At 29.3% G+C, this 12,996-nt stretch overlaps 1 protein-coding gene across 1 annotated transcript in view; it reads right to left on the bottom strand.

Annotated features, from left to right (window-relative positions):
- Positions 1–705: 705 nt before the first annotated feature.
- LOC106678643 (nuclear receptor subfamily 1 group D member 1) overlaps positions 706–12,996 on the bottom strand; it is an 84,919-nt gene continuing 72,628 nt past the window's right edge. Inside the window, exon 3 of the mRNA XM_014417288.3 lies at positions 706–5,556. Coding sequence (XP_014272774.1) covers positions 5,041–5,556 — 516 coding nt within the window. The 3' untranslated portion in view covers positions 706–5,040. The remainder of the gene's footprint in view (positions 5,557–12,996) is intronic.

Consider the following 12,996-nt stretch of genomic DNA (forward strand, 5'->3'; position numbering starts at 1 on the left):
GTAAAAGTACGTATATTACTGAGTAATATTACTTTATAAAAAAGTAATAAATTACTGAGTGGTGTTAAAGTGATTATAATAAAAATTGAATCGAAACAAAGATGATACTCCTGCTGAAAAGCGACGATTGGATTTTTAAAGGAAAAGAAGATATCAACAATTTTTATAGTAATATAATATTGTCATTTTTTAAAAATTGTTATGCTTCCTCATTTCTACTTCAAGAACTTTGTTGGCTAGAGATATAATTTTTAGTTAGTTATATCCTAGTTAGTGATATTTTATTATCTTTTTATATTTAAAATGTTTTAATGGTTTTATTTATAATTACTTTTTCATCACTTTGGCTTATTTAGAGTTTTCTATTTTTAGTTTTTTTAAATTGAATTTTACTTGTTCTCATTTTTTGTACAGTTTTTTCTGCTTATCACTTGTGTATGCCTCTGATAGGAGAATAAGTTGAAAAACTTAATTTAATATTTAACTGTATTACAATTTTCATTTAGTTTTGTTCCGTGATATAATTACTCACCACTTGTAAATAAAAACTGCTAATAAACTAAATAAATATTATTTAGTGTATTTATTTAAAACACAAATCCATCCTGAAAAAAAAAAGATACAGAAGGAAACTTGTTTATAGATACAAACATATATTTTATTTTATTTTAATAAATTGTACTTGAAATTTAATATTTCCTTTACACACTTACATAAAATTAGAACAGAACAACAACACCGTAATAAATAAAACCCACAGACTTAATTTCTTTATACAAAGCATTCTACTTATATATATACAATAATATATACAATTTAATATACTTTGAGCTTTACAAACTATCTACTGGCCTTTAAAATTTCAAAATTGAGCTATATTGTCCAATTTTATTTTTATTTTTTACATTTAATTGGACAGTATTATATAAATACAATGAAAATATAAACCCATTATAATTATATTTAAAATAGGTGTAAAAAATAAACACTTTCTTTATAACTAATTTACTAGATTTTGATTTAATTAATGTACATATAATGATTTATTTCTAAGTATAAATTTATAATTAATATACATCCCATTGTCTATGGCATCTATTATGATGGAAATATAACTAACTATATTAATATAAAGGTATATCATATTATTCTGTGCGTTGGCTACATAACATAAAACATAACAAATCTTATTCATCGTTTTTATAAAGAGCACGTTGGTGATCGCATTTTTATGTCTTCCTCTAAAGCAATAAAGTATTTAAAAAAAATGAGTCATTGACTTAAAAATAAAAAAAAACAAAATAATTTTATTTAATTAATTATGAAACTAGCCTCATACGGTTTTATTAAGGAACTGTAATTAAATAAATAGTATAGTTAATTATTTTATTAACAGTCCACAAGTCCAAGAATTGTTATCTAATGAATTATTACATTGAGTGGTGTGGGAAATAATGTAGAAACAGCCTAAATGTCGGCATTTGAACCCTTTGTCTTGATTTTTTTTTCTTATCTGATACGTGTTATCACTAAAAAAAAGAGTTGATTGTTATCTCTACATCTGTGGAAACAATGTTTTTTATTTTCAAAACAATGAATCATATTGGTTAGAAAAAAAATTCATTTTGCCACCAAAAATTGAGCCAAGGAAAAGGTAAATATACCAATTTGTTTGTTATTCAGTAGACATTAAATTTACTTTTTTGCAAAATTATTGATTCAATTAATACCATAATGTTTCATTTTGTGGGACAAATACAGAAATGTCTTTCAATTAAAAAAAAATAAAAAATTGACTATAATATGTACTACTACTAAATGATTTCGGAAAAGTTAAAGTTGTATTTTGATCTATAAAATCAAGCTATTTATACCAAGAAGTTTATAAAATACTAATATTTTCTCTTCTAATGAGGAATTATTAAAAGTCAAAGCTCTAATGAAATTTTGGATCTCATTTTTACCGCTCTACGCTTATAAAATTTATTACCTTATTTGTTTTCATGTATGCTTTTGTTTTTATTGTATATTATAATACAAATTGGAATGTATTTACATCAGTTCAATAATTAAAAAATGGATTTATATGATAACTATTTCATATTATCATCATTTCATATATTATCATTTATTTATCAAGAAATCATAATAGTCATATCTATTATCAAAAATGAAAGAATTGCTTAAACTATGTACCAAAAACGAACTTTATATAAATATCTTTCGACGATGCCTCAATATCCTACTCAATTCCGATTTCGAAAGCCTTAACTAAATCCTCAGGCGGCCTTTATATGGACTCGCGAGTATGGCAAGAGGTCACGGGACTCGGATCTCAGTCGCAGTCAAACCTAATAGACTCGCTAATCGAGCTATAAATTCATTGGTACCTGGTCCCAAATGAGCGGCAAGATGAATAGGACCCGTCCTGGAAACAGAAGAGAAAGTATATCACCTTGAGTACATCTGGAGGAGGAGGATGCAGAGGGTAATTAAAGAACTGTAAATCAGGAGATCGGGAGATTAAGGTTATGAGAAGGAAAGATAAGGGTTCGGTTCACACCTCCGTTGGCAGGGGGCGCCCACGCCGATGATGAAGACGTCATGGGAACGATATGCGAGAAGACCGCGGGTCACAGAAGGGCTCCGAGGTTCACAGGATAACCCTAGGGAACCTATAGTATGATAACATCTGACCAAAGGTTAATTGATATGTTAATCAGCGTCATATCACGATATATTTTTTCTTCTTTATTATTGTAATAAATTATAACAATTAATTTGTAGATGATGACATGCTAGAGGAACCTTTAAGTTTGAAAATTTCAGAAATGATATACGTTGTTGGGATAGAATAATAAAACACCTAAGACTTTTTGTGTATTGACGAATTCAGGTCATTTGAGCTTAGTAATATGGTCATTAAATGCATTCACAATCGCTCGAATCTAGAACAACGGCATTGAAATACTTGAATGCTCTTAGATCGAACTGTGGTAAATCCATTTTTTATTTATTAATTTTTTGTGCGTTCCATTTCTATGTAAGCCCTCTAATATATAACTAAAATGTTTTTTCCAGATACTTTACAATCAGGTAAAAAAAAAAAAATCGATGAAATTTCTCCCCAGTGCTAACAAAATAATGATTTCTTGAAGGAAAAGTATTTTAGACCAATTTCGGTTATCATTTTTCATTGAAGTACTATGCATTGTTAATAAATTGCGATGAAACTACTTCAAGACTAAGTTATAATTCAGAACATTCTCAAAAGGAATCATTTTAAGAAAACTGTTTTATTTACACTAAGTTTTAATTTATTAAAAATTAAGTAGCTTTTATATTTTAATTAAGTATTTTATAGTTCCAAATTTATTTGGTACATCAAAAAACGCTCCTGGGCCTGTTTAACAATTTAATTAACAAATTAAATTTGAAAATAAGAAGAAATTGTTCCAAAAAAAAAATTACATTATGATTAACTTTTTAAAATCAAATGAAATCAGCCAAGCTCTTTTTGTAGAAATACGTTTTTAGCTGTTTTGTAATGGTTAATGGTGTTTGCCATCAATTAAAAACACCAATTTCAAGTTAATTTTATTGCTTGAGATGATGACTTTGATAGACCCAACCAGTTAAAATGAAGGCATCCTGATGTAATCCAAGGTTGGAATTCCATTAATATTGAGAAATTGAAATCAATTAAAGAGATCAAAATTCATGAGAAGCACATCAATAAAAGTTTAATAGACGCCATGAATCATATTTTTTAATCCGATGTTGGGTGAAAACTGATTAAATATAATGAGAAATTTAATCTGAAATTCGAATAAATATTCCTATCAGCGCACCAAAGAGATAAAGCCAAAATTTCGTCTCTACTGAAGTATCTGGGCGCTTTAGGATGGCACTTAAAAACAATTTACTTTAAATAATAATGAAAATAATTATTTTCTACGCAATCATTACTAATATTGATTGCATATTAGTGGTTACCATTAAAACGTATTAACAAAGCTTCTCTATACACGCTATCCCTTTAGACTCACATTAAACACACGTGCATATATACACGTCAATTATAAAGTGATTTAATGCCCATGAATATTACAATTTATTTGACAAATAATAGGAACGAAGAACGTTTCGATAATTTTTATCCAACCGATGACGTCGTATACGTGTATAATATTGATACAATTCCACAAGTTGGCTTTTGTATATAAGTTATAAACACAATCGAATATATATTTTTTGTGCATAAAACATACAATTAATTTTATTTATTAAAATAAAATATCTATATTAAATTATCTTGTATTTTCACATTTGCGCCTTTCAGTTGACGGAGATGCCATTAATAATATATTAAAGTTTTCCATATCGAATCTATATTAATTTCTCATTGAATAAATGCTTAATTTCATAATGTGAGTTTTAATAAACAATTATATTTTATTACTATTTCTACCACGCATTTGCAAAAGTAATAGTCAAGAATTTCCCAATGAAAAATCTTATTGAAATTACTGTTCTGAAAACTGTGAAATTGGAAGTCAGTCAGTCAATTGAAAGGCTCATTTGAAACTAAATTTATTCTTCCCAATATAATTAAATTAACAGAATATTTATGTAGTGTTGATACAAATTAATTAATGATAGCGCTTCTTGAAGATTATTGTTCCATCGAAATTTTTAAAAATTAAATCTGATAATAAGCAATTATTGTAAATTTTAGAGTCTCGGACCGTTTCAGTTTTTACCTCATTATGCTTATATTTTCTCGTCTGTTACAATTGTGGGAAAGATTCAATTTTCATTATTCCATGCATTATTTACATCATGTTAGAATGTAACCTTACAAATAACAAATAACATGATGGCTGTCTTCCACTGCAGTCGACGCTGCAAGAACTCACACATACCCGCCAAAGACAGGAGCACAGTAGCTGCTGGACTCATTGATGGGCCGATTCAGTTCTCGACAGAAGAATCGAACTGACAAAAAGAGAGATAATGGAAAACAATAAAACACTAAGACTAGGTTTTCACACACGTTAGATCTAGAGGAGTCTTTTTCGTCTCTTCCGCACCCTCCTCTTTCTGCTCCTGGCGCTTCCTGCTGGACAGGTCCATCGGTGTGTCCTGAACAGGTCCTAGAGACCGAAGGACATCCAATGAGTTGGGAGGAGGTGGCGGAAGTGGCAACGGCGGCCTTGGCAGAAACAGCGGAGGAAGCGGCGGTGGGAAGCCGAAGAGCGGAAGTGGAGGTGGCAGAGGAAGTCGCCACATCGGGGACTTGATTTCCTTCACCGAGTTGTTGTTGTCTTCCTCCCACTTGGAGGACGCCCCTTGCTCCTGGAGGAGGCAGTGGATCTTGAACCAGTTGGACCTGCGGCCGTAGCGGGAACCGCTCTTGGACATGCCGACGAGAAGGCACTTTCTCAGGCGGCAGGCCTTGCAGGAGGTCCGGTTCTTCTTGTTGATGACGCATTCTCCGTTGTTCTTGCACTCCGATATAGATCCGAGGTTGTTGTACGTTCGGCCAAAGAAGGACTGAAACAGAAAAAAAAAAATCTGATAAGAATACCACAATAATTTTGATTAAATCATCATTGTTTTGTTATTTTTTTTATAAGCTCATTATAATGTTAAATATTAAATTAGGTAGAAAGTAGTTCTATTTAGGTGGAATAGGCTTTTGACATAGCGAAGTATGAACTTATGATTATTATTGATGAGATGTCCACGTTTTTTTTGTTTTTTTTAAATTAAATTATATACTTATTGATAATACTGTTTTCATAAAAAAATTCATTTCACAAAATTTATTTAATGAAATTCAGAAGTTCAAATATAAAAATTAATTAATCCACTTTTGAAAATCATCATTCAATAATTATTGCGTAAGTATCTCATGTAGATAATTTAAATTTGTACTGAAAATGTTGATTAGTAACACCTATTTGACAGAGGAACATTTCGGGCACATACCTTTTCAAGGAAAGAGTTTTAGTATAGAATAAAGTAAAAAAAAAATTTAGGTAAAACTGTTTTATGTAAGAAGTGCAGTGAAGCAATAGTATATTCCGAATTCTACATCAGTTTTAGCTTTAGTATATAGTAATAAAAAATTTGTTCCTTTCCATGCAAATTTAACAGAAAATGGCAGAGTAAACGGTCCTTTTTCAATGCTTGGGCATTATGATTCATTGTACTATAAATATGATTTAAAATGCGTTATAGAACTAATGAATAAAATAGAAACAAGTCTAAATACGTTATAACTTGCTGTGGTCAAGTAAAACTTTCAACCAATAGGATCAGACAAATTGCATTTTAAGTGCATTGAAACCATGAAAACAATTCAAAATTGGCGTTTTTCAAGTGTTTATGCTATTATTGCTGGATTGGAAAACAACATTGTTTATGGTTATTCCGTTTTGGAATTAGTATTTTTGTAGTTTCAAGGAGATTATTTTTTCTTGAACAATCTATAAAACTATAAAATAGCAAAAATAAAATTCATTCTTTCTCTTTCAAATCCAAATTCATTCAGAAACCCTGATGAGACCGTGCAAGGTGGAGCCAAATCTTGGCTACTAATTGAGTTCATTTCACGAATAGAAATTTGATATATAGTTATTATTAGCTATGGAATAGATAAATTTTATTATGTGATTAACAATAAAATATAATATTTATTTTTTTTTTTAAATTTGTGATGAAGTTTGTTTGTGAAAATAATTGAGTGAACTCTTAATATCGCAATTCTTAATCCCTTCATAAGTGGTGTATTTCTGATTTCATCATTAACAGATTTCTTATAATTTTTATTTCATAGTTATTTTTATTGCTTATTTTCTTTAAAAATAATTTTTACTAAAGTAGAATAATAGCCAGCCTGGGACAGATCTTCTAATATATTTAAAATAACCACCATTTTTTGCTGTAGGAACTTTTAAAAATTTATTTATTTTATTAGGTAAATTGCACATGAGTAAAAAAACACTAATCAATTACAAAATTGAGTTTTTGAATGAATTTCTCAGGATGTTTAAGTTTATCGGACTGCTAGCTGTATGTATCGTTATTAATTTGGTTTGATTGTCTTTGTAGTTGATTAAGGTATCAAGAATATACATCTCTCACTAATTCCCATATAAATATAATTTGATTTTTTATTTGTAACATAATAAGGACCATAATTAGTTATAACTAAACATTTGACATCTTTTACACGATAAATATCAACCGAAGAACAGCATCCATGTATCGGACTTCAATAATACTGTAAGTTATATTTACCGTGTAAGAACTGCTCTATAATGGTTTCCAAAGTATACCAAATAAACCATCATTGAAACCTCTATTCTTGTGATCAGATTAAAGAAAATTTAAGGGGATTTATCTATAATTATTATATATAAGGATATATAACTCTTCGCTACTTCAAAGCAAAAGTGAAGCCAAAAAAGAAGCACACCAAGGCTTATGTTGAGGTTAATAGGAATGTTCCCCATTGTAATCTAAACTGAAACAGAAGGCAGACAGTGATTGGCCCGTACTCTTCCCCTACTCCTCTGCCATGCACCTAGTCCATCACAAGGCCCACCTTTTTGGCTTCAATTTTCCTGCCAACTTACTCTCTCCTATATTCTCCCTCTTTCAAGAGATTCATCATATATAATTTGATTTCTAGAGTATTCGATGCGGGATCTATGATCCATCTAAATGGGATATTATTCATCATGCATGGTGTAACACTTAATAATTTTATAAACTAGTTCAAATTTTTATTTTTCCATTATTTATCTTAACCTAGTTTTCTCTTTTCTTCTAATCTTTTTTAATCCTGCTCTAAGTATATCCTACCTCTTGTTACCTAATAAGAAACACATTATTATTAATGTTTTAGGTTATTTTAGATTGAATGAATGTGGAAAAGATTTCGTTCATTTTGTAATAATTTGTTATTATTGTCGTAAAAAAAATCCTTTAAAATTACCCTTCCGTTTTAACTGTTATAAAATAATTTCTTGTTGAATCTGGTAATCTTATTATTCTTTTAAAATCACACCCCACTTAAAAGGAGTTCAAAAAACTTTTCCTTTCACCCCTAGTATTTCATTACATTATGTTAGTCCAAATTTCGGAGTTATAGCTTTTAGAGATAAGATTTCTTATTTACTTTTGTGAATAAAATCTGTTTTAAAAATAAATACCGATTTATAAAAATTAAAAACATCAATAATTGGATTGGTTGTTAGAAAGTAAAATTTAATTAAGCACCATTATTTTAATTATTTAACAGACTCATCTTCTCGATGTTTCACTTTGTTCTTCTACAATTATTGTTAAAGAATCTTATTCATTTTTTTATCTTATTATTGAACGTTTGCTTGGCTTTACACAACATTGTTCTAGCTTGTTTGACAGCTTTACATGAATTTTGGAAATCATTGTCTGCCCATGAACCATGCTTAATTTTTGTTTTCTTTAGACCAAAATTGTAAGCTATTCATAATATATTTTATTCATATTTATATTTTTCAACATAATTTATAGTAAAACATAAATATAATTTGCTTTATTCGTAGCAATACTTTTGTAATATATTTTATACATTTCACGAAAATGTAAGTTTTAACTGTTCTGTGTTAACCTAATGAGGAAAATTTTTCTTTATTAATTGTACATCAGTCTAAAACATGTGCAGTCGATTGTTTAACAGTGTTTTGCACTCATGATTGGATTTTGGCCTAAAAATCTGTCAGTCCTAAACCCAAACACAAATAAAATTCCACTCTTACCTGCTTCATTCCTAAAAAAAATCAATTGACATATTTCACCTGCATGAAAAGTAATAAAACACGAAAAACATGTTTAGCATCCTTTTTCAGAAATAGCTATATCGATTGGTTCCTTTTTCAAATTATAGGCTAATACTATTAGTCCACCATTCAAGCAAAAAAACTACTTGCATTATACAAGAGATAACTAAATCTTCTCTACTCAACAGTGTAGAACACGAAACCCATTTTTCGTCTGTCGTTTTCAATATTTTTAGTTTATTCGTTTCTTGTTCATCCCATAAACCTTAACATTTATCTATTCTCTTCCAGAACGAAAAATGTCTGAAATAGATAGGTATGAGCATACAGTATTGTCTAGGGAGTGAACCTCAGTTGCTGCCTTATCATCTCATTTTTAAGTATACCAATGTGATTCGATATTTATTCAAACACTACCGCTCTGCTTTGCAGTTTTCAGAGAGTTGCAATAGGAGATGTACCAATTTCTTGGGGAAGATGATTTTCTGAAAAGTGGTTTTTGAGACTTTGAAGGGCGCTTTTTTTGCTCCACCTGTTATTTAGCAGTATTATTTTAACCTTTTTGAGTTTTCTGAACTGATTAAGAAGGATTTTTGCCTTTGTTCGTTATAAATGAACTAATTTATGTCCTTAAAAAAAAAAATATATACATTTCATTTTACTAACGGGCTCTTTTTTTAAGAGTTTATTGTTAGTCTAAACAGTAAGAAATTACTGTACAATGAAAATTAATTAAAGTTTAGATATTTTCCAATGTTTAAACTTTCAATAAGTAGGAGTTACTCAATATGGCTCATGAATTTAAAATGATTTAATAGCGTAACGGTTTTCTCACTTTTGGATCGTGAAGGGCGTCACTTTTGTTCAAGAATCTTCATTAAAAACTTCCCTTCCTATCCTTTAATCTTTAATAATCCTTGACTTTCTAGCCCGAGGTCATTGGAGGCTCCATCTGATGGCATCATGCGAGTTATATCTTCTATTGAAGTCCTTCCAGGAAATGCAGTTTGATATACGCGACTCGGCTGAGCACGAGCTAGGATAAGCAGCTGTTCAGAAGCCGGGACGGTGTCCATATAAGCGATGGGGAGGATCGGCGAACAAAAGGGTTGAGTAAGATAAATAAGAAGAGGAGGCTGAGCCAAGCAAATGACAACTGACATCTGTGGCTGGCTATCCTTGGCCTCTAACCCGTCGCTCCTTCAACCTCTATCTCTTGCTGTATCCAACAACTGTCTGAATGTTCTTCCAATCCACGATTCAGAGCAAAGGTGAAACGTTAACGAAAAATTTAATTATAAATCACTGTCATAAATAAATGGATAAATAAATTTTTATTCTTCCAGTATTATTTATCACTGAGTACAGTAAACTTCTAACCAGGTAGATCCTGGATTTGGAATATGCCGGATTACGAAATGTTCCGGATCACAAAAAGAATATCGTAAAAAAATTAAATTAAAAAAATATATAATAAACCTACTTTTATTGAAATACACGTTTAAAACAGCTGTAGTAAAATTTAAAAAAAAAATGATAATGTAAATGTTAGGATTTCACTTCTCGCTTTGTCCGAAATGTTTTTCTCTCCCTCCTTCCGATCGCTAATTAACTTAAATCAGGAATAATAATGAAATTTAATATCGATTTAATTTTATTCATATAAGTTACCTCTGACAGTCTCATTTTGCATTATACTTATTTACGTATATTGTGAGAGAAGCTTTCAGTCTATTCAACAATTTTAGAATACATTACTAAATATTTAATTACATTTTTTTAAATCGTTGAGGTGAAAAAACTTTGAAAATGAATATAACTTTAACTTTAACTTAATTGCAAATCGTTTCGGGATAATTTTCCCACACTCAAGCACCTTTAGAATCCTAAAATTAAGTTATTACTATCAACAATTTTTATCTATAGTACATATGTATATTTAAAATTCTTGTAATCATATTTACCATATATTTGTCATATTTCCAATTTCTCTATTGAAATCATGTCATCCATATGATCATAGTTTAAAATTATTTTACACTAAATTGTTTAATTTATTGTCCTTCACTATTGGTGCATTTATCTTTCTCTGTAGCACAAACCAATGCTCTTTATTACCTTTTTGGACCTTATCAACTTGTAAAATATTCTGTTTTATTAATTCCCTATTTATATGGCTAATTTCAATCTATTGCGTCATAAATATAAATTACGCAATTGGACCATTTTATTCTCAATTTTTTTCCCTGATTTTTTATATTTATATGGCTAATCTATTTATTACATCTGCTAAGTGTGTATTTAAATGTTTTGTAATTATTTTATAGTTATAAGTATTTTAGTTACCAATCTAATACCAGTTACCAATCTCCCCTCTACGCCACAACCCCTGATGAAGACCTGAAACTCAGGTCGAAACGTCGGCATAACATAAATAAATATGGTTTTGTTTATTTATGTTGTTCTTTGCTGACCGCACCCCTCGACAAACTTCTTCAAGCATAAGTATTTTAATTTTTTTTATTTAATTTTACTTTAATTTCATATTATTATTTTGTACTTAGTTGTATTTTGTTAATTAAATTATTAGTTTTATCACTAGAAATTAATTCATATTGTACTGTTGTAGCTTACAAACCGAAGCAGCCTCCACAGCATCCTAATAATCAAAATTTATTTAAAAAACGATTAAAATTTCCTATACATGATTAGTATAGTATGTGCTTAATTATTTATTATTTATTTAGATATTACTAAATACATATTTTACCATATTCTCGTATCACCTTGATTTATTCTCATTATTAATTAATTAATTAAGTGAATTATATTAATTCACTAATTGTAAATTTGCAGCATTATTATTCACTATTCACTTCAAAGTCCTTTCAGTTATTTTTATCATTTTTTTTTTTTTTTTTAATAAATATTATTTTTTTTACTTTATTTTCATTTCAGAATATGTTAATTGAATTATTACTTTTATCACTTTAGATCAATTCATATTGTACTGATCTAGCTTATATATTGTAGTAGCCTCCACAACGCTCTAATAGTAATTTGTAATTAATAAATTTCATTTGTCTATCATTTTTATGTGTATCAAGTAACCTTTTAGAATGTTCCTTCAGATGTATACTTTTCAAATTATTTTATGATAGTGATTGAATTTATTATAAACTGAATCAATTTCCATAGGAATTTTAGTTTAGAATAATTTACAAATCATACATTTTAATAAACTCTTTATTTTTCTATCTTCTGAATAGGATATTGATAGCAACAAATTGACAATCTGTTTTATTTTATGAATTTCAGTAGTATTTGTGTATTTAACATTGTTAAATGTCTATAAAACATTGAAAAATTGGCGATTTCAAAATGTTCGCTAAAGCGTAAATTGTTTTTCGATGCACGTCCTTGAATAATAATGGTGTTTTTCTCTATACGAAAAAAATAATAAAAAAAACATAATATGTTTAGAAGTTGATCGCAAAACCTGAGATATATGTTTTGATAGAACGATATGCCAAATTTAGCGATGATAAACAAGTTAAACTATTTGTGAAGGTTTATGGTTGTTTGCTTTTCTATTTTCTTCTTCTTTTTTCCCCTAGTTTCTGTCAACAAGATCGAAAAGCAAATAAAAAGGTCTTCATCTTATTGCATAGCTTAAGAGTGTGATACTTGGCAAGAGGGTTGTTTTTTATTATTAAGGAAAATTTTATTTCAAGATTATTTCAATCTCATTTTTCTTCTATATTAGTAAAAGAAAGTGAAAAGTCGAGTGTACGTTTATTTTAGATGATAGAGGTTGTTGATGGCGAGTACATAACGGCGTCATTTAAGTAACCTCGAAACTGCAGCCGGTGCCGGTTCCATTCCGGTACAGATAGTTTTTTTTTTTTATGATCCTCTCCCTTGTCATTCTTCTATAAAAGGGGGGTTATCTAAATTACTACTCTATTCTAATCATCGTTGTGAGCTAAGTTTTCATTTCTTGGGACCACCACAGAAATAAAAGTCGACCCGCCCCAGACTGGATCAAATCGGCGCCGTTGCAGTTCCGAAGCTGCAAGGACCTACGCCAAAAACCTAGCCATAAAAATCTTATTATATTTCTAAAAATTACTACTTAACAGGTAACATTATTCATGGTGAA

This window comes from Halyomorpha halys, unplaced genomic scaffold, assembly GCF_000696795.3.
Source record: "Halyomorpha halys isolate HHAL.00 unplaced genomic scaffold, Hhal_1.1 Scaffold151.1, whole genome shotgun sequence".
In the NCBI taxonomy this organism is placed as follows: Eukaryota; Metazoa; Arthropoda; class Insecta; order Hemiptera; family Pentatomidae; genus Halyomorpha; species Halyomorpha halys.